This window comes from Pyrgilauda ruficollis, unplaced genomic scaffold (genome assembly GCF_017590135.1).
Source record: "Pyrgilauda ruficollis isolate IOZ18807 unplaced genomic scaffold, ASM1759013v1 scaffold146, whole genome shotgun sequence".
Lineage (NCBI taxonomy): Eukaryota > Metazoa > Chordata > Aves > Passeriformes > Passeridae > Pyrgilauda > Pyrgilauda ruficollis.
The window spans coordinates 477,840-499,861 of NW_024513210.1; the positions used below are offsets into that span (position 1 = coordinate 477,840).

Genomic DNA, 22,022 nt, shown 5'->3' on the forward strand with positions numbered 1-22,022 from the left:
CTGAGTCTCTGCAGCCATGCATTCCTCTCCACAGGGAGAAACCAGCTGCTGGAACATCTCAGCCTGTTCCATGTATGTCTGCAGCATTTGCAGTCACAAGTGAGAAGTGAGGCTTCACGATCTGTCATGCACACGGAGTCTAGCACTGCCAAGCAATCCTTCTGCCCCACCATGCCAGCTCATATTGAACCTCTTTCCTCAAAGTCACAGCCACCTTTCCAATGCAATTAGATCAAAACAGTGTTGGCAAGTTCTCTGTTGGACTCAGGATGCACATGGGCACTGCCCAGACTCAGTCACAGATATGCTTTCCTCTCATTTTTGGCTTCCTTTGGTAGTGCTCAGTGGGCTTAGCCCTTTGCTAGCAAATGCCAAATATACCTGCCTGTGTCTGTATTTTCACAGACATGGACCCTCAGGAGGAGAGAGCAGGCAGCAGAGAGGGAAGGCCATGTATGTATGACCTGTGAAAGTGCCTGAGGCTGTGCAAAGGGAGATTGTGTGAGCTGCAGTGATGCTCCTCTTCATCTGTTTTCCTTTGTCTTGGTGACTTTGTGTGTTGCAATGAGCATCTTGTGAAATGTCCTGGCAGGGAAATGATGAAAATTCCCCAATCTCCATGTGCTGTGGGGTACACCCAGGATATGGCTTTTTCAGCACATCAGATTAGAGTCTGTGAAGGCCACTCACCAGTGTGGGAGGTGGCCTGTGCAGGAGGAAGGCTGTAGGTGGCCACACTGGTAACAGGGACACTTGAGAAGAGTGATCTTCTTGCAGAGATGATGAATGGCCAAGGGAGAGTCAGTCCTGGAAGTGCAGGTAACCCCCAAACCTTCCTTCCTCTCTGTCCTCCTGTCAAAGGGGTTGGGGGAAAGACAGTGCTGGGATGGATCCTGGGCATGGCGCGGTGGCCGGATCTCCTGCCAGGAGATGGGGTTTGGGACAAGAGCAAAACAGCAGATGAGGGAAGTGTGCAGTGCCAGGCTGGCAGAATGACCTCTTCCTAGAGCCAGGGGGAATGGAAGTCCAGGAAGAATGTGTCCTGCTGTTCCCTTCAGTGCTGTGTCTGTAAACAGTGGGGCTGAAGGGTGCTCTCCTTGTGTCATTGCCCTGCTAAAGCTCTCTGCATCATGCTGAGCACAAGTCCCTGCTCCCAGTTCTGCTCTCTCCAAGGACAACCCAGCCAGGGCTCTCCCAGGAGCTCCCAAGTGCCTTTACCCCTGTGGAAACAATCCCTTCTGTGGGTCTGGCTGTGCACACCCTGAGCAGGGCAGTCACTCCTTTGGGGGACTGGGCCACTGCAGAAAGGGGCTCACGGTACAGAGGCAAAATGCAGGTAGGGAGAGAAAGAAGCTCTGAAGAGAGAGGAAGAGGAGGGAGATCCAGAAAGGGCATTCAGTGACAGACAGGATAATGGAAGGCAGGCAGGAAGATGTGTTGAGGAGGAAGGAGGTCTGACCGGACAAAGGGAGAGTGAGGTTTGGGCAGAATACAGGCAGGTCCTGTGATAAACAGGGAAATAAAAAAGCAACCTTAGGGCAGGTCCTGTGTATTGTACTCTGTGGCTCCTAGCCACTGCTAGGGACAGGCAGCAGGACATGCTTCCAGCACCTGTGGGGCTCCCCAGTCCTTGGAAGTGGTTTGTTTGGGTTCGGAGCACTCTCAGTTATCCTGCTGCTAACTCTGGGCTGGGACATGCTCACTCTTGCTTTGTGTTTTTCAGCCCCTGCAGAAGAGAGAAACTGCACCTGGCTGAATATCTGGGTCTTCCTTATTTTTGCCCTTGCAATCAAAGCTGCTGTTGTAACCATCTGGCTTGGTGAGTTCCAGTGTGTCTTAATTCCCTCAAGATTAAGGGCTCAAGTGACTGCTTTTTCTCAGGTGAAAACCCATATCCTAGTCCCTCTTCCAAGCAGGCAAATGCCCTTCACCAAAACAGGCGTCTCCACTCTTATTAGCTTATTCCACGTCTTCTTTTTCCCTTTCCTTGCTCCTTCCTCAGAGGATTTCTAATCCGGGTTTGTCACCTCAGCAAGTGAGTCTCTCAGACAACTGAGATGAGAGGAGCTCTTCTGAGGGAAGGAATGACTGCTAGTGGGAGAAGTGGCCTGCTGTTCTCACCTTGTTGCTCAATCCAGATTTCATAGCTTGTTACTATAACAGAGTCTCTGTTAGTGCTCCAAAGCAGAAGTTGGAGGATAGCACAGGTTGTTCATGCACGATATGAGAAGGATGACTATGGAGGGGCTTGATAGTTGGTTTGCAAGCAAAGCTGAGTTAATTGAAGAAATAATAATTGATGATTTTCGAGTGTATCCATAGCATGGAAGAAGACAAGGCCGTCAGCATGGAAACAGATTAGAAAAGATACACGAACATTTTTGTAAGCTAGGCTATATGCATAAAGTAGATGTGTATACATGCCTTATTACATTTCTGTAAAACTTCTGCCAGTTATATTGACGTTAATTGCTTTGCACCAATGAATATAGTAAGTTATTGTGATGTAGTTAATGACTTAAGATCACGCTTTGTGAAGGGTATATAAGATGGTAACATGCAGAATAAAAACTTTTTTCTTCTTGGACCCTGATCATGTGTGTGTATGTCACGTCCGACCTAACGGTAACAGACGACAATAGCACTTTGCTTTGCTTTCCTCTCTTCTCAGTGGCTTTACTTGATGGAAGCTCTGGCCGTTACAAGATTCTCCTCCAGAACTCTACAGAGTGGTATTGTGTCCCCAGCAGTTCTGCAGAGAAAGGTGAGTGATGCTGAGAGCCTCATAAGTAACAAAAGGACTTCACCAAAATTTTGTTTGGTTTCCCCTCAACCTCTGAGGTGGGGAATATTACTGTCAGTCACAAGTGGATTGTTTGAAGGAAGGAATCTGGGGAATTGAGGTAAGAAGACACTCCACTGTACATCTTTACTAAGAATGCTGTGAAAACATGCTCCAGGTCAGTGAAAGAGGGTGGGTCATTCCATACCTGCATTTGACCAACCTTCCTACTCTTCCCCTCACACAACCCCTCTAATGCAAGTCTGGTCTACTGATCTAGATGAAAGTGCTTTTATGCTGGCTGGTTCAATCCAGCTCCATCTCCTGTGCTGGCTCACTGACTGTTCACTCAAGCATGATGGTCAGTGTGAGGGACAGAGGAGGGAGGATGATGAGTTCAGAATAGCTGGGGAGCTGAGCTGCAGTCACACACGAAGTGATGGTAATATGGAGTGCTGGAATGCTGGTAGTGCAAGTTCTCAAACTAGGATCAGAGATCCCTTCTCATGCAGCCTTGACCTTTGTGAGAACATATCTGTAGCTTTTAATCCACCATTTGAACCTGTGGGCACAAGGCAAATCTCTTGGATAAGCTGGCTGTGTAAGGAACTGCCTGTGGTGGCAGCAAGGCTGTCAGAGAGGGCTCTGAATCTGCATGAGCTGAGAGCTTGGACAACTCTTTTCTGATGGAAGTGTTTCTAGAAAAGCACAAGCCAACTACTTCTCATCTTGCTTCCTCAAGAAGGCTAAGGCAGAAACCATGTCTCTCACCAAAGAGAGGTTGCATGGACATGGCAGGACAGAGAGAGAAAGGGAAGAGGCCCCTTCAGGCAGGAGCCTTGTGACAGGAGCCTGTTAGGCTGCTGACAGTTTTACTTGTGGAGAGCAGAAGAGAGCATTTATCTCTGTCCAGGCTTTAGGTTCAAACCCCACTCCTAACACCTGGGACCCTATATTGAACTCACAGCCATGAAGGACAGCACATCTTGTTCAAAAGCAGGATTTTTTTTCCCCACAGTGGATGGCTGGATGTGCTGCCCTAAGGGCTGGAGAAGGTTTCAAGGAAGCTGCTATTTCCTGTCCCCTGACACGATGTCATGGCCTGAGAGTGCACAGAACTGCAGTGGGATGGGCTCCCAGCTGGTGGTGGTCAACAGCAAGGCAGAGCAGGTAAGCACACAGGCCTCAGAGAGGGACCCAGCAGGCAGAGGCACAGTGCTGGGCCCTGGAGGGGACTCAGAGCCCCTCCTTGTCCTGCAGGGGAGGGGGAAGGTCCTGTCTGCACCTCTGCAGCACCAGCCCCCTCTGCCACCTGCCCCACCCCACGGGGACTCCTGATGCCTCTCTCTGCTCAGTCCTGCCCCTCATGGACATTGCACTTTCTCTCTGATTGCCAGGAATTTCTCTCTGAGCAAACAAAACAACCTCCAAAAAGAACGAATGTCTATATTGGTCTGTTTGAGGACAAGGTGGGCCAGTGGCAGTGGGTGGACAAGACTCCATACAATGTGACAGCAGCGTGAGTATCTCTGGATGAAGAATGTTTGGTGTGACTCCTGGTAGGGAAACAAAGTATGGAAGATGCAGGTGCATGAGAGGGGGTTGTCACTCTGCTTCCTTGTGGGAGATCAAAGATACAGCAGGAGTGTTCTGTGTAGGACACCAGGTTCACCTGGCCCCATCTGTGCTGGATATTTATTATGAAATAACTACCTGTGACCTCTGAAATCATTGCTGTAGGTGTAGAAAAATCTGCATCTTGCCATCAGCAAGAGCCCTTAATAAATGCCTGGCATTGCCTGGCCTGCTCTGCACTTATATGCACAAAATGGCCTCTGCTGGAATACAGGGGAAGAGATGGAACATAGGGAGAGAGCACCAGGACTGTCCATGCTGTGCCTTCTTCTGGAGAACAAACTTGCCCTGGAGGACAGCACTGGCCTCTGCAGGGAGTGAGGTGCCTGGGGTGAGTGGTGGTGATCAGTTCCCCCCAGCAGGATGGAGCAGGGCCCTGTTGTACTGGAAGGCTTTGGGAAGGAGGCAGGTTTCCATGTGACACTGGTGGCAGTGGGATAAGGAGTGGGAGGAAGGGCACTGCTTCAATCCATGAATCAGCATTGGGAATTTCTGTCTCTTCCCTTCAGGGCTTGCATCCCACAGTGACCTTTTCCAGCAATGCTGTAGACTGGGGGATCTCTGCAATCACCATCTCTTGTTAGTAGCCTTCATCTCTCTGTCCTCTCCCTGCACAGACCAAAGCTGGACATGCTGCCCTAAGGGCTGGAGAAGGTTTGAAGGAAGCTGCTATTTCCTGTCCACTGATAAGTTGAGTTGTGATAAGAGTGCACAGAACTGCAGTGGGATGGGCTCCCAGCTGGTGGTGATCAGCAGCAAGGCAGAGCAGGTAAGCACACAGGCCTCAGAGAGGGACCCAGCAGGCAGAGGCACAGTGCTGGGCCCTGGAGGGGACTCAGAGCCCCTCCTTGTCCTGCAGGGGAGGGGGAAGGTCCTGTCTGCACCTCTGCAGCACCAGCCCCACCCCACAGGGATTCCTGATGACTCTCTGTGCTCAGTCCTGCATCTCATGGACATTGTGCTTTTTTTCCAGGAGTTCCTTTTCAACTTGGCAAAAGAAAAAGCTACTAGAATCTATGAAACAAAATTCTACATAGGCTTAGCTGCTTACAAAAATGGGAAGTGGCAATGGGTGGATCAGACTCCATATGAGAATACAGCCACGTGAGTATCCTGGTGGAGTGAGGAGAGCCCTAAAACTCATGCCCTCAGTCCAAGTGACCAATACATTGTGTAAGGCAGGTGTTTGTCAGAGTGGGATTTCTGTCTTCAGCTTCTCTGCAAGTCAGAAAACTTACATAATTTTCTATTCACAACTATGGCTCCTGATTTCTGTCACAGTGACTTTCCTTTTCTCTTCCACAACTGTTTGAGGTGACTTCACGTCCACTGTCATGCTAGTGCATTTCCAATAAAGGAACTTTCTTTTACAGGTTCTGGAAGCCTGGGGAGCCAAATTTACTCTTTGCAGAAAAATGTGCTGCAATTCATGTCAAGGGAAACACAGACCCCAACACTTACAGTAACTGGAATAATGTCCTTTGCATCACAAGTTGCTATCGAATTTGTGAACAGGCAGTCAAACTTCTCTGAGAAAGGACATAAAATCCAATCATCAAAGTACCTCAGTTTCTAGCCTGTGCCCCTTCATCCCTTTACAAGCTGGAGATCAGTCCTGGATGAAATAGCTCAGGCCGATGTCAAGGACCTACTGTGAACCTTTCTGCTCTCCTCCTTCAGAAACCAGGGTCCTAAGGGTTCTCCATCACTTTCCTTGACTCCTGGTCCAGATAATATCTCAATGATGTAGAAAAGGCCATTACTGTTTCATGAAAGGATACCTGTCCATCAAATCACTGGAGCAGAATTTGAAAGAAGAGCATTCAGTGGAGTGTCCCTGTCCCTCCTCTTAAGGGAAAAATTATTCATGGCTGTAGTGTTTCCTTCTCCTTCAGCACATTGTGTGTTGATTAGTTTTTTAAAAAAATTTTAATAAATGTTAATTCTGCTCTTTGCATGAGGATGTCTTCTGAGTGACGTGTCTCAGATTCCCACAGTCCAGCCTCCCAACACAGAGGTTTTAACTTTTCAGTGTGCTCAGCACCCGTAGATGAGAATATTGCTGAGTGTGCTGGACCAGCTGGGAGCAGGAACAATGTAATGTTCATCTGTAGAGCGTGTGAGGAAGGACCTGAACACTTTGAAGAATCATTTGTGAAGCCAGAAACAGAGCAGGCTGTGTAGTATTCAGTGCCAGGCAGTTTGCCCAGGATGTAGCAGAAAAAATGATGGATGCTGGAGATTCTGCCGAGATGTGGCAGAATGAGGCATGGCAATGAAGGGGAGAGAAAGCAATTAAATGTAACAAGAAGGAAAAAAGCCAGAGTCCCCTAAGGAGAAATTTTTAATGAGAGAGAAGGGTGGAAGACCCCTATCAGAGGCATCACTGCAAATCAGATACACAGAAGTCTTGAGCAATGTTCTACTTCCCTAAAATTTCCCAAACTCCAGTCTGTATGTTCCTCCCTTTCATCAATGATACACATATTCTTTGAGGAGCTGGGAGTTTCCAGTTTGGGACTAAAAATACAACCTGAAAAATCAGTTCTGGGTGATTTTTTTTTTCCCCATCAGAAATGTGAATACTAATACAAATTTTTGTCATTTCTGCCTGAAGAAGTGTATTTTCCAGGTTTCTCGTTCAGCCACTGGACCAAAAGCTTGGCTGTTGCGAAGTGTTTGCCTCCTAGTTTCTAAAGTTGCTGGATACTTTCACAATGGAGAAAACTATTTTTTGTCCAACGTGACCACACACCCAAACATTGCAATGGACTTCTCCATTTCTCCCAGCTCAGTTCTGCAACTTACAGCAACAGGGTTCTGAGGAAGAAAAAGAGGCAGAAAAGACACGCAGAGAGTGACCAATATTTTACAAGTGGTTTTAGGGGTGCTGCAGTTCTGGTTCCTGGAAGGTTGATGGGGCAGAGCAAAACCCACACCAGGAGATTGGTTTGCAAGAAAATGCACGTAACTTGCTAGAAACAGTCTCCCTGCCCCAAATTTGGAAAACAAAGCTTTTCTTGAGAGGTCATGACAAAAGAGGGTCATGACAAAAGAGTGATCTTGGGAGATGATGCTGGGTTTGCCTACAGCATTGCTGAAGGGATGTTCCTGATCCCCTCTTCAATATGGATTTGGCTGATGGAGGTGCCTCTCTCCAACAGATAAGAATCAGTCTTTACCCCTCAAGTCTGTCTTGATTCAGGAGGCAGCAGATGCCACAGCAAGAGGTGACAATAGACAGGTACAGCACTTTCAGAAAGCTTTAGAAGGACATTCCTGCATACTGAACCCAGGGCTTGGGTGGGAAGGACAAAACATTTTTGTCTATCAGACAAAAAGCCTATCAGTTTATCAGAATAGCATTCTGCATGATGACACCTGCAGTCCTTGCTTTCAGGTGGACATATTGGCCACATCCCTGTTGCAATGAACTCTCTGTGTGTGGAGATACAAGGTTTGACTCCATGTTTCTCAGAAAGCTGATTTATTATGTTAAATCTTATACTAAAATACTACATTAAAACTATACTAAAAGAACACAGAGAACAAAGAGATCAGAAAGCTACAAAAAACAAGAATAGAATACATAACAAAATCCTGTGATTGCTCACAGCCTTGGCACAGGTGGCTGTGATTGGTCATCAGTTAAAAACAATCCACATAGACCAATAGAAGATGCACCTGTTGCATTCCAGAGCAGCAGATAGTAATTGTTTACATTTCTCTCCTGAGGCTCCTCAGCTTCTCAGGAGGGAAAAATCCTAGCAAAGGATTTTTCATATCATGACTACACATCCCAGCTGCCTCTCACAACAAGACCTGGATGCTTACCACTCTTTGGCACATTAACTTTTGCTTTTGGAATGGAACTCAGGTCTGAGGAAAGGAGCCACAGTGACATTCACTTCTGAGAATACACACACCACTGAGTGCAGGTACTCTGACTGTTGCAGCAAAATTCTCTTGTGGTTCAAACCTGAGCTAGCTTCTGGTTTTCCTCCAGAAAGCTCACGGTGCCCAGTCTTTGAGATGCTGTCTTCAGCTGGAAAAACATAATTAGAGCCATGTTGGAAGGACATCCAGTGTTGATTCTTATGGTCAGACTTATTAATTACATCTGTACACTGAGCATACTCCTCTCCTTATGTTTAGCTCTGACAGCTAAGTCTTCCTTTATAGGATGTGCCTGACTTTCTCTAATAAATCATGATCCTTGCCAAGCCAAGTGATGAAATAAAGTGAAATGTATGTGTTTTTCTTGGCAGACACTATCTTTTATAAATTTTCCTCCAAGGGTGTCTGTTCTTTTTTTAGACAAAGCAGAGAATTACACCTCTACTCCTTCTCTTTTTCTCTTTTATCCCACCTCAGATTCTCTCAGGTTCCCTTACAACATTTATTTCTCCACTTCTTTATTTTCTTTGCACTCCTGCTGTCTCTCATACTGTTTCCCCCTTTATTTATTTTTTTTTCCTTTTAAATTTTGTTTCCTTTTACCTTTTCTTGCTAGACCACAGATGAAGAGCATACAATGTTGTGTGGGAGAAATAAAAGAGAGAAATGGCATTTAAAGAAGTTCTGGCACTGGACACACGTCTGTTCTGTCTTTTATAATTTAGTGTTCTGAAATTATTTCCTTAGCAGTCTTGTGTAAGGTATTAGTACTAACCCAGGCACTGTTTTCCTTGCAAGGTTCTTGTTTTTCAAGAGATCCACAACCCAGAGTTGCTCACTTGTCCAGTTCATGCTGGTTATCCATTGTTTATCTCAAGTTGTCTAAGACAACCTTTATGTCTGTACCTGGTTACAAGGGAATAAAACCACTTTTTTATTTTATATGGAATCAGTTTACATACCTGAGCAAGCTTTTTCACATCCTGCTGCTTAATTATAAATCATTTATCTTGACAGGCTTTTGGACAATCTGCCGTTTCCTGGAAATGCCTCAGCTGATCATGAGCACTTCAGCACCATCTCCTGCTCACAGCAAGTCACCTGCACTCTCTCAGTGTCACTGTGATCTATCTTCATGAGATCAGGAGGAGATGCAGAGTGCCTCTGACTCTGTCACTGCAGTCCCTTGTGGTGCATCAATGGCTCTACATCAAGGTAAGAATTCTGTAACACTCACTAGAAAAAGAAAACATAGCCATAAGACATGGAATTACTTACCTCAGGATCTCAAAATGCACCATAAAAATTGGCTTGTGCTATAGTCCATGTTTTAACATAGGGGAAATTCAGCGTAGCATTTAAGAACTGGACTTGGATCTGGTTGTTTAGATTGGAAATCAAAACAGACCACTGTAAACACACTCCAGTGCTCTGCTCCTCCCATGACATTCAATCCTGCTAGGTGAGGCACCTGCTGTCTTTGATCCTCATGCAGACTGAGTTGCCACAATTATACATGCACAATTTTAGGTGTCTGCAAATTTACTCTAGCTAAGGATCAAGGAGGTAAGTTCACTGCCTGAACACTCTTTTGCTTCTGACATGAGCTGAAGCCGCTGATTCTCACTACACAGTTGCCAACTCTGAAAGCAGAGGATGAAGGCAACCTCTTTCAGAACAATTAAACACATATCAAGGCCTCTCCTGTGTGGTCCATCAGTTTTCCTTTAAATTGTCATCCTCATTTCTCATGGCTATAGCCATAATTTCACCAGAGTTCTTCCATTTATGTCTAGCTTTATTATCTCCTAATGTGTCTGTTTTTAAAGTGACATTTCCCCCTGTTCCAACTCTTCTCGTAATGATTATAATTAACAAACTTTGCATACCTGAAATCAGAGTAAGTCTGGAACAGAGAACATTTTGGAGATAAGGAAACAGAGAAAGTAAAAAATTGAAAGGGGCTGATTGGTTTCATTCATAATAAGAGAGCCAATGTTTCCCCTTCTGTGGTTAAAATTGCTCCTGTTGGGAAAGGAAGTAGTGGGACCTACACAGAAAAAGGCAGATTTGGGAGGAAGCCAAGAACGAACTCTTGTATCACATGTACAATGCAGAGACGCTTCTCAGATTCATGAGAACAGCACATCAGTCAGACACCATTTAAAACTACTGCAGAGCATGGCTTTAGGACAGACAATCACATTTTCATGAGTCAAAACCTGCTTAGGAGATATATTGCTTCGAGGGATCATCTGATCAGATGGGGAAAGAAACAGCCAGCTGCTGGGAAGGGTTTGCCCAGACTGGATATCCCCAGGCCTTAAAGAAACGAGTCAAATTCCTCCTGACCAGATATGAAAAGGTTTCTGCCTGCAGATTCATTTTTGAGTCATCATCATCTGGGAGCTCAGTCATATTTTGGTGTTCAGAAAATATCTTGGTGAAGGCTTCCTATACAAAGGCCTCTTGCAACTATAAATCACAAGTGACACAGTACAAAATACATGCATGGAAATTTACAATTATTCTTCCTGCATTCTTAACAAAATCTTGTATTAAATTCAATTCTTGATCTTTTCATGGGGCATTTTTCTTTAAGTGTAGCTACCCCCAAAATTTTAAGTGCCTACTGAAGAACCAAAGCAGCCCTTTAACAACATCAGATGATTCAACAAACTCATCTGTCTACTATTCACACAAAACCAAAAATCAAGTACTTATATAAGTGCTCTTCATCCTGAAGGGCAGGACTGTGCTCACAGGCTTGATCCCTACTTTTTTTCCCCCCAACTGTTACAAGTGTTCAAAACAAAACTGATAAAAAATATCAACCCACCTCTCCATGCTTATAAGTATGCATATTTAAAATATCTCTTCATACTTAAAATATGTAAGACTCTCCTCACAGCACAAAATAGAGGGTTCCTGCCTAGAGACTGCACAGTTGATGTGTCAATTAACCCTGGCTGCTACTGAGTGGAATATTGCACCACAACACTGAAAGACTGGCTTGAATGTAGTATTAGGGGAAAAAAGAGAAAGAAAAAGAAAAATAACGATTTTCAGTGATCAGAAGTCACCCTTGGTACTGCCCAAAGGCTGTGGTTCACTATTATATCTCAGACCAATGCATTCCACAGAGCAATGAGCCTTGCACTGTGCTGTGATCACAAATGACTCAAAACAAGCACATTTTCTGAGGACTGCTTCAAAAACTTTTCCCTGAAGCTCTGGTTCTCCTGCCTAAGTGTGCTACTTTGAGACAGATCAGGACTGACTCATGTTGATTTGTGGAATCCTGTGAGCTGGCACATGTACACAGGGCTGGAGACTAAGAGTCAACAGACAAGATGATCTGGGGTAGGGATCAAATGGTTGCAGGAAGTGAGGAAAGGAAAGAAGCTTCCCTGGATTAAAATAATAAATCTGTAAATCTGTTGCAAGCTTAATTTACCTGCAGATCCATGGTCTTCCTCACTTGATTTCGGATGTGCCTCATCACAAGGGGCCTGCCTGGCAACCAGTGGAATATGTCTGACCTTGGTCACCACCACAGGACCCAACACTGACCTGAGGACTGATTTCCATGCTTGACCTCAGACCTTCCTCATCCCTGGAGACTTGCCCAGCCATCTAGCCCCTGGATGCTGTGCCAGGTGTGCCCTGCTTGCCCCACTCAGGTGCTGTGGCTGGTCCCCAGCTGTCCTGCTGGCTGTGTGACTGTAGCTGGCTCCTGGCCACCGGCCCTCGGGGAGCAGCCGCCTCCACTGTGCCCTCACAGTGTCTGTTGTACCACAAAGCAAATCAGGAAGTGAGATTCATTTTATTTTGTTGGGGTTTTTTTTGGGGAAGGCAGATTCTTGTCAGTTTGTTTTAGTAAAGTAGCTCTTTACTATTGAATATTATGGAAATATGGAATATTATTCCACAGCTCACTTGAGCTTTGGGTAGCATTTGCTGCTGATGGCCACCATTACTTCTTCACTGTATTTATCATCACTTTGGTTCCAATTTTGCTGTTTTTCATGCTGTTTGTAAAAAGCCTCTTTTTTTCAGTAAAGACAAAGTTACTGTACTCCTTAACATCTTCCATGAGCTCCTCGGTATTGCTGACAACCATAACCAGCTTTAAAAGTCATGTTCCAGTAGCTTTTCATATAATTTAGATTATCTTTGGTTCTTTTTCCTTCAGGGACAATTCAACAGGCTAAACTGGTTCCTCATAGCTCCAAAGTAGTGCAGGAGCCATTCACATCTTTGAAGTGGTGCTACACTCCACTTGTTTTAGCAAGTCTGAGAGAAGCAGGAAGAGTTTTATATGTTGGGCCACACAGTGCTGCCTGGATCTGCGCAGAGGATCTGCAGTGTCTGTGCAAATCTTTTTATCTTATGAGATTATAGGTTATCTTATACGTTATATAGGTTATCTTATGAGAAGGAGCCACGTAAATCAATCCAGAAGCAACTGATAGGTAATCTCAACACAATTGTTGCAGAGCCACTGAGAGATTACAACTTTACTGTTGGATTCAGAGCTGTATGAGGCCAGATGTGATGATTGATTAATAAAATCCTCCTGACAGAAAGACATGTTTAGAGAAGCAAATGCAGTATGGAAACACAACACCCACTTTTCATGGAATCATGGAATGGTTTGGGTTGAAAGGGACCTTCAGTGTCATCTAACTGCACTGAGCAGGAAGATCATCAGATCAGGTTGCTCAGAGTCCCATGCAACCTGATCTTGAATGTTGTCAGGGATGGGGCATCAACCAGCTCTGGCTCTGGGCAACATGTGCCAGTGTTTATACTTGGGCCAGCCTCTCTTGAAGCAGTTCTACTTGACTGACGTGAGTCAAGCTGCTGTGAATTATTGAGTGGTGCCCTGGCCAGCTGATGAATTTATCAGTTCAAGTGGTAGAAAACACTTCTAGTGCTATAGTCAAGTCCTACTGAGAAAAGTGCAATACTTGAACAAAGATTAATTGAAAATAATGCTGAGATTTGGCCTTTAGGAGCCTCCTCATCACCCATAACAAACTTCAGTTCCACTAGCCTAGTGAATTGTCTTTCAACAGCAGATTTCTGCAATGACAGACAGCCAAATGCTGCTTACAACCAACTCTTCCCCCTACCACTGCCCTCACTTCCCCACTAATGGAAGCAATCCTACGCCTGCTAACACCAGGGTCTTATTACACAGTAGGCTGCCTATGTGTCTGTTGCATGCCTTAATTCAAGTTTCGAAATCTCCTTTGTCCTGCCTAAACCAGCTACCTGTGTTTCCCTTCTTTCTGCTGCAATTAGAATAAATTCACTCCCACAGCAACAAGATCAACATGACATGGTACACATCATTTGGTGGCCAGCCTCCCTTCACTGGGTTTTACAGTGTCACACTCAGCAGCAGAATATGCTACTTTTGCGTACAAGCTCTTGACATTCACAGAAGATTCTTACTCCCTCCAGCAGTCTTCTTGGATATGGTGGAATTGATCTGCTGATTTGAGGATCTTGCATACTTCCCTTACAAATATCCATCACAGATACAGACAAAATGTCCTAGTTATTATACTTGCCATGAGATATCTGGACATCTGCCACCACCCTTTCTGGCCTTGGAAAATGTTGCTGGGATGGCTGCTGGCCTGGCAATTGCATCCATCATCTTGATGCAGATGGGAAGCAGACTCTCTGGGCTGCCCATGCGGTGTACATCAGCAGCTGATACTGTCAGGAGGATGTTCTAGTGGCCAGCTCAGCCCAGGGGGCCGCTACTGACAGATGGTTCAGAACCAGGCAGAGATGTCAGTTCCCCCTAATCCAGCATTCAGGTGAAAAAAGGCAGCCAATTTGAAAATAACTTTTAAATGTGAAGAAAGAGGATGATCACCACAGGTAAACCCCTTTGCATGACCTCAGAAATAATAAATTGGATGTAAACAATAATCTGGATGTAACTGTGTTTTACTGAATCACAGGGAGATCCTGGGATGCTGGCAAGGGCTTCAATCATCTTTGGTGACCTCATGTCTGCTGCTGCAGAGAGCTGATGATATTCAGTTTTTAATATCAAGCCATATTAAAGGTGTCTCAGACATGCTTATACTGGGAACATGGAAAGAGATTAATCCCTAATTGAAGGTCTTATCAATATACTTTCTGGGCTAAGAAATGCAAAGCTTAATGCAAAGATTTTCCTGGGACATTACATATTTTGACATTTTCTACACACATGACCACAAAAAAAATCAAAAACCAGAAAAGCAGGAAAATATGGGTAAGCCATAAATGCAGAAATGCCTCTTTACTACAGCTAGGTTTTGGGACCACTTACCAAGCCTGAAGAATGGAGGCTGCACAGCCTCTTTAACTGTGACTGATATTTGGCCTAATGTGCCCTCCTTTGGCACTGTATATGAGGCCACACCACAGACTAGAGACTTCCGTGGTGGTTTTTTTCAACTTTGAACAACTTTACCACCAAGGCAACTTCTACTGAGGTCATTAGGGCATGGAGACATGAAAACAGGACCACAAAACCTGTGAGTCTACAGTGATTTTTTTTTTTATTTATTACTGATACATAAGGAATAGGCTGGGACTAGTGTGCTCTTAGGCTAAGCATTAACATGCTTGCCAAAACCCATAACAGCTGAGCAATTATGAAAGAGCTGGGAGCAACATGAACTTTTGTTGTACCTGGAAAAGGCTGGCCCTCTGTCTTGATGAACTGTTGTCTTCCTTCTCTCTGCTCCCTCAGGCTGTCAGGTCAATGCCTGTGTTTTAACATTTGATGAGTCCACGAGCTAAACCATTACTGACTACAATCAAGTCACCTCCCTGTTTCCACTCTCTCATCTTCATTGGCATGTATCTTGCTGTCAGGCTATGGCTGAAGACAGCTGAAACTTATAATTGACTTACTCACATAAAGATGGACGCTGGGTCACACAGTCAGAGAATGTAGAAAGAAATCTACAGCATTTCAGTATCAACTATGCATTATATAGCCTGTATATAAGCATTGTAAGGCCACTTTCACAAAAGGTGCTGTGAAGTTCTGCACAATAAGAGGAATTAAAAATTAGGAATTTTAGGGTAACAAAAATAATTATGAAAATCTCATGTTACTGAGATTATCACGTAAGAATACAATGTTGTGGAGGTTACTATTTGCTTTAAAGATCTCTATACCCATGGTAAAGTCCTTGAAACTGGTCCAGCGACTGCTCCACCTAGAAAACTTCCATTTCATCAGAGAAAGGTTCTGTAGGAACTAAATCAACTCAGAATTACATTCTTCCTGAGGTGAAGCACCTGGAACAAAGCTCACTGATTATTTAACCCTTCAAAAGACAGCTTAGGTGGTTGCTGATCTGCTGATTCCTGTTGAAATTCTGTTGGGGCTGGCCTCCACTGGCAGCAAGAACCTGAAGAATCCAGCATAAATTCAAGCACATAGTGAGCTATCATGTAGCATACAAGGAGAATAAGATAGGCCATAGCTAGTATAAGAACCAGGATTTAGGTAGTTTTCCTTTATGGTCTATAGGATCTCATTGGATCCTGTTCCCAGCTGGGTAGAGAGGACAGTTCCACAGACAGCTTTTTCTTGATAGGCCATCCCCAGGCTGTAAAGAATGGAGCCAAATTCTTATTCACCTGCTGAGAAAACTTCTGTGCCCACAAGTTCATCTTAGAAGTGTTGTCTTTTGGGATCGTGGACATTTTCTGGTAGTCAGAGAAGAGGTGGGTGAAGGGGTCCCAACCAAACCCTTCCTGCAGCTGATGAAAAAGAATACAGCATACAAATAGTTAAGTCATCATTTCACTGGCATTATTCCTGTGTTACACACAGTAGAAAACTCCACGGGTTTCTGCAGTGTCTTTTAGAATGAATGTATATTTAGATGAAAGCATCTAGGCTTTTCAGGCTTCAGAGCATAACTAACAGCACTAATGTACAGAAAAATACTTCCCCATTACACTGATCTCCCACAACAAACAGAGATCAAAAATACATTGGGAGTAGCCAGAAGTGTCAGCAACCTATTATACAAGCTGCTGCTTTGGAGACAGTGAAAGCAGTATCAGAGGGGACACTGGCAGAATAGCTGGAAAGAAGGGGCACAGGAGAACAAGGAGCATTGAGAAAACAGGAGGGAGAGATTATGAACAGGGTATGCTTTGCCTAAGAATAAGAACAAAAGGAGCTCATACAAAAGAACTGCTGCTGCAGAATTAGAACTGTTCTTCCGTGCCACATTTATTCCAGCAGTCCTGTTAGTAATCAAGCAGGAGATGAGACATCCCAGCCTACAAGCATGGGTGAGGCAGTGAGGCAGTGGCCAAACTGGTAAGGTATTGTGGGAAAATTTCTCCCCTTAAAACTGTTCCTTCTGTACAAATATTTTGTTATTGGTTGCACCAAAAATCCCCAGAGGATGACTCTTCAGCTTGAGAATGCAGATGCTTTTCTGGGATGTGGAGAAGTCAGGATTAATACTCCTCCAGTAAATATTCTTTTCCTCATATGAAGTGTGAGAGCTCTCAGACAAGGTAGCTGAGGGACACTCATCTCACAGCAGTCAGTAGCTTAAGCCATCATAATGGACATCTGCTTTGAACTCCCCAGTTAAAATCAGGCTGAGTGCTCTCTCCATTAAGCTAATAGTTTCTAGGAGGATTAAGGGAAAGGGAGAATCTGTCTTGCATGCTTCCCAAGAGAATGCACTTCAATCTAGGATAGGGTTCACGTTTCAGAGTCTCAACCACAGTGAGGGATTCAGTTCTGTGTGCAGGAGGATAGGCTGAGCCCATCCTCTTGCTACTTGATGGACTACACTGGCTCCACTCAGTGCACTGGATGATATGAACACCCTCCTCTCTGTAAGCTTCTTAAAAGGCCATGTAACTCACCAGGAGACTGTTCAAAGCCTGGCTTTCCCAGCCACTTCACAGTGCCAAGGTTTTTTGACAACTAGCCCACCGTCCCACAGGAAATCTGCTGTGGATTAAAGAGCTGTGCCCAAGTTTGATCCTCTTTTTCCCATGTTGTATAACAAGCAGCAGTTCCTGTTTCTCTTCCAGGGAGAAAGATTAGTACATTGCACTGAGCTATCTCCCTGAGTGGCTAAGCCCAAATCTGAAAAAGGAAGGTTTTACAGGAGATGTGAACTTTAGGCACTCTGCCTCTTTACCTCTCAGGTGCGTTCTGGGCCCAAGATAAACCCTCTGACAGTAATCAAACATTCACAAGGCTTCACAGCTACAGTCAGCAGGCTGCAGACATCCCTCTGACACAGGCTTCAGTGACTGCACTAGGAACACACACACATTTTCCCTGTTACCTGCAGGTATGTCTCCAGAGCAGTCCACATGTTCCACTCCTTTAGCTGAGCACCTTTCTTCAGATAGTCTTTCATCCTTTCCTTCCGGCACTGTGGCCTGAGTGCCTGATGGGCCTCATGCCTGGGAATGCCCAGCACCTCCTCATGCACATAGACAGACCAGAGGTTGCACGTGGCCTCTGTGGTGTGAGGGGGAAATTCCCATGCCTGCTGCTGTTGGTTGTGTCCCAGCTCATGGATGGGACCCCAAAGACCAGTAGTTTGCATGTGCTGCACGTCTAACATCTCCTTCACTGAATCCAGGTGACCCATGATGGGGTAGCCAGAATGCATCCAGCCTGCAGGACAGACAGGTAGCAACATACATCATTAAGTGCTCACCTCAGTGCTTCTTAGATGTAAATTATTATTGTTTTTTTTTTCATTTCTCTAGTGCCTTTCCTCCATCTCACAAATAACACTTTTTTATTACCACGAATGACCAACTTTTCCCAGTGTGACAGAAGGAAATACATCACGTTTCACCCTAACAGACAGTCACCCTTAAACAGTCAAACAAGTAAAGGCAGGATTGAACCATCAGTCAAGTGCAGTTTCGCCTGCTTTCCCTTTTTATATACAAATGTACACTCATGGTTGGACTGAGACTGAGGTTTTAGAATGAGGAGAAAAGCCTGACCACTCAGAACACACCTGAACTCCCCCAGGCTGAGCACAGTGGACGCCAATGCAACCATGCAATGATGTGATTGAGCACCATGGCACTCTTGGACTGAGACTGAGGTTTTAGAATGAGGAGAAAAGCCTGACCACTCAGAACACACCTGAACTCCCCCAGGCTGAGCACAGTTGACACCAACCATGCAATGATGTGACTGAGCACCATGGCACTCCTTGAGTGCTCCTATGGAGAGTGTGGATACTGCAGGCCTGCACTCCAGTGGTCACTGGTGTGGATGAGACAGATGGAAAACAGTTTGTCATGCTTAAGGACTACAAAGTCTGTCATACTTAAGCCTGTTCTTAACCCTGCAGGATAGCTGTTCCATAAACAACTTCCCAGCAGGTCGCTAGGCAAGAAACATGCACTGCAAGGGATTTTACTTATGCCTCTTTGGTGTCTTCTTCCCTAATTCGTCCTCCTGGAAGATTCCCAAAACTTCATGCAAGAGCAATGTCCCCAAATTCAAATACCTGTTTTAGCAGGGCATAAGCAGCCCTTTACACAGAGGGAGCCTGGTGAATGAACAGCAATGGCAATCCCCCTCCCTGCAGGAGCTAGTGAACATAGAACATGAATGGCCTGGAACTAGTTTCTGCAGGAACTAGTGAAGATCTTGAGATTCCTCCTTTTTAATAAGAGGGATATATGCAATTAGCAACCACTAGCACCCAAAAAGTTCAGATCCAGAAATGTGAGTGAAACCATTTAGTCCACTCAAGCACAAAAAAAAATTATGTCTGTAGACTATGGTATTTTTAACAGGCATTTGCTCGGCATAGCAGAACCTAACACTCCCAAGATGTGCCACAAATTCTTTCCACTGTAGCTTAGCAAAAGTTTAGGGCATCAGGATTCATGCCAAGCCCTTGTCTCATTGTGGGACGATGAATTTAACTATGATGAATTTATTTTTTTTTAAAACTGAGCAAAATTTTTATTGCAAAGTTCCATGTTTACCATATAATTAATTCTTGGTCAAAGGCACTCAGTTCATAACTGGAAAAGCTGGAGTGGGGGAACATCAGCTGCAAAAATACATACTGCTGGGCTTTGACAGCAATACTGGATCTGCTTCCAGATGTGTGCCATCATCTCAGGCACACATCTTTTTGGGCTTAGCTTTGCCCACAATAACCTTTGTGGAGCGCACCTCCAGCAAGTAGGCACATGGAGGTTTAAAAATTGTCACTGAACACATGAGAACAGTCCTGTGGCTGAGCCAGAGAGAAAATAGAAATCAGGTCACTGCTTCCCAGCTGTACTGGCTCTGCAGTGCATTCAGGAGGGAGGATGGATAACTGCATGTGAGCTAAAGCCACTGCAGTCAGCAGCTCTGCATCGTAACACACCCCAACAGCTGAGGAGACACCACCAGTTTCGAGAGCAGGGAGGCATCTGGAAAGGTCAGTATGTTTTTCAAGCCCTGCCTTACCACATTTCCACCCTGATGGAGTAGCTCACAATTATGCAAGGGTCACAGTCATTTAACACCTCACATATGTTCCCAGTCTGGTTTTAGCAAAATAACCTTGAAGGAACAGACATTGCTGCTAGAGGCCACTTGCCTCTTAGCCCCAGAGAAGGCCATATGGCATTGTACCTACCACATGAGATCTGGACATCTGTTACAATCCTCTCCGGCCTTGGGAATTTTGCTGGCACGGCTGCCAGCCTGCTTATCGCCACCATGATCTCGTCCCACAGGGTCAGCAGCGGCCGCGGGTTCTCCATGTGGCGGATGCTGTCAGAAGGCACCGTCAGGATGAGGTTCTCAACAGCCAGCTCCGCCCAGGGAGCAGGGTAGTGCCGGATGCAGGCCTCCCACTGCCTTTCACAGGTCTCCCCTACAGCAGCAACACAGAACATCAGTTAAGCACAATTCTGACTTTTGAGCATTCTCACAGAGGTCAAGCTCAGAGAGCAGGTCGTGAAAATTTCTTGGAAAACAGTAAAACGGTAGTTGCATGACTGCGGGTGGTGGCTGTTAAACAGCCAGTGCTCAATCTGTTCTTGGGAAGCCTCCTCAGGCTCTTTAATAGGTAGGGAACAGAAAAGGACTGGCATATAACAGAGCAGCATAGCAAGAACAGATCCCTGTTTTGTGTCAGAGAGCAAGAAGCATCAAGTTTCTCCAGTGTCTCATTTCTTTTTGTCCAGCAGAGTTGCTGTTTCACATAACAATGCTGGTTCCATTCAGTTTGACAGGGAGAGAGGAGAGGAGACGAGAGGAGGGGAGGGGAGGGGAGGGAAGAGAAGAGAAGAGGAGAGGAGAAGAGAAGAGAAGAGAAGAGAAGAGACTGCTGGGAACATGGGGAATTCAGTGGAGATGTCTTGTAGGATCTAGAGATGGCCATATGAGGGCACAGTAACGCAGGCAGAGCACAAAGCATGCTTTGCCGTGCAGAGATCAGTCTCCCTCTCCCTAACACAATGGTTTCCATCAGAGATAACAACTCCAGCTCCAAGAAATGTTGCTGTGGACAAACCCCGCCCATTTTGTGAAAGCTCTTTCATCTACTCCCTGCCACGCAGCAGGCTCAGTGTGACTTACCCAGAAGCAGAGATTCATAAATTGTAGAATAGTTTGGATGGAAGGGATCTTAAAGATCATCTGTTTCAACCCTCTTGCTATGAGCAGGGGGGACATCTTCAACTAGATCAGGTTGCTCAGAGCTTTGCCCATTTGACACTGAATGTTTCCAGGAATGAAGTATCCATCAACACTTCTTTGAGCAAAGTCATTTCAGTGTTCCACCATCCTCATTGTAAAAAACTTCTTCCTTATACATAGCCTGAATCAATCCTCTTTTAGTTTAAAACCATTGCTCCTTGTCCTACTGCAACAGGTCCTTCTAAAGGGTCTGTCCCCATCTTTCTTGGACTTGCTCTTGGTGAAGATGTGCTGGCTGTTCCAAATCACCTCCCTGTCCTCCACGTGCCTTAGCATAGCATCTAGGAGGGTTTGTTCCATGATCTTTCCAGGCACAGAGCTGAGGCTGACAGGTTGGTGATTCTTGGGGACCTCCCTTCCACCCTTCTTAAAAATGAGTAGAAAGATGGGAATCCCAGAGGACAACATAGTAAGGAAAATAAATCTGGATATACCTAAATCAAGCCATTTCTAAGACCTTCCTAAGCACAGGACCATCCTTCCTTTCAGTCGCTAGGACAATGACATCTGTGAACAGCCCTCGGGCAAAAACCACCAAGGTAAACAAACCTACCAAGCTTGAAGAAAGGAGCTCTGACTGCCCCTTCCACCGTGATGGGCACTTTGCCCAGGACACTCTTTGCTGGTACTACGATGTAAATGAGGCCACCCCAGAGGCAGGAAATGGATTGTTTCTGGCAGGCAACATCACAGGTGCGGATTACCACTGGTGCCCGTTTCAGCTCCTTGGCTTTAGAGAGGTCATCCGTGTGACACCCAACCTGCACCTGGCAAGCAGAAGTGTAGGAACAGCTGGTCAAAAGGTGTGCCAGTGTGACCTGGCAGACTGACCTCAGCACCCGCTGAGCTCTCCACTGCAGCGCTGTCCCTGCAGAGCATGCGCACGGAAGCAGCCTTCTGACTCCAGCCTGGTCCTACCTCAGTATTACAGCTCTCCTCCCACTATTCCTGGCTCAA

General features: G+C 45.4%; 2 protein-coding genes across 6 annotated transcripts in view; one reads left to right on the plus strand and one right to left on the minus strand.

Annotated features, from left to right (window-relative positions):
• Positions 1–711: 711 nt before the first annotated feature.
• LOC121349841 (C-type lectin domain family 4 member E-like) lies at positions 712–9,546 on the plus strand. Of its 2 annotated transcripts, none has more exons than XM_041460622.1 (6): positions 712–819; positions 1,724–1,819; positions 2,672–2,764; positions 3,801–3,952; positions 5,391–5,521; positions 9,332–9,546. In XM_041460622.1, the coding sequence occupies exons 1-6, from the start codon at positions 780–782 to the stop codon at positions 9,438–9,440; spliced, it is 621 nt and encodes a 206-aa protein (XP_041316556.1). In that variant the 5' UTR covers positions 712–779; the 3' UTR covers positions 9,441–9,546. The 2 variants fall into 2 exon arrangements, with proteins under 2 accessions (XP_041316556.1, XP_041316555.1); XM_041460621.1 differs by lacking the exon at positions 9,332–9,546 and adding an exon at positions 5,791–6,372.
• Positions 9,486–22,022, minus strand: part of TCAF2 (TRPM8 channel associated factor 2) — a 29,237-nt gene continuing 16,700 nt past the window's right edge. For 3 of the 4 annotated variants that reach the window (XM_041460614.1, XM_041460618.1, XM_041460617.1), the window contains 4 exons: positions 21,619–21,832; positions 19,999–20,238; positions 17,671–18,008; positions 14,875–16,105 (listed from right to left, as the gene is read on the minus strand). In XM_041460614.1, coding sequence (XP_041316548.1) covers positions 15,860–16,105; positions 17,671–18,008; positions 19,999–20,238; positions 21,619–21,832 — 1,038 coding nt within the window. In that variant the 3' untranslated portion in view covers positions 14,875–15,859. Of the gene's footprint in view, positions 9,551–14,874; positions 16,106–17,670; positions 18,009–19,998; positions 20,239–21,618; positions 21,833–22,022 lie in introns of those variants that run through there. The other variant, XM_041460616.1, reaches the window with a different exon arrangement.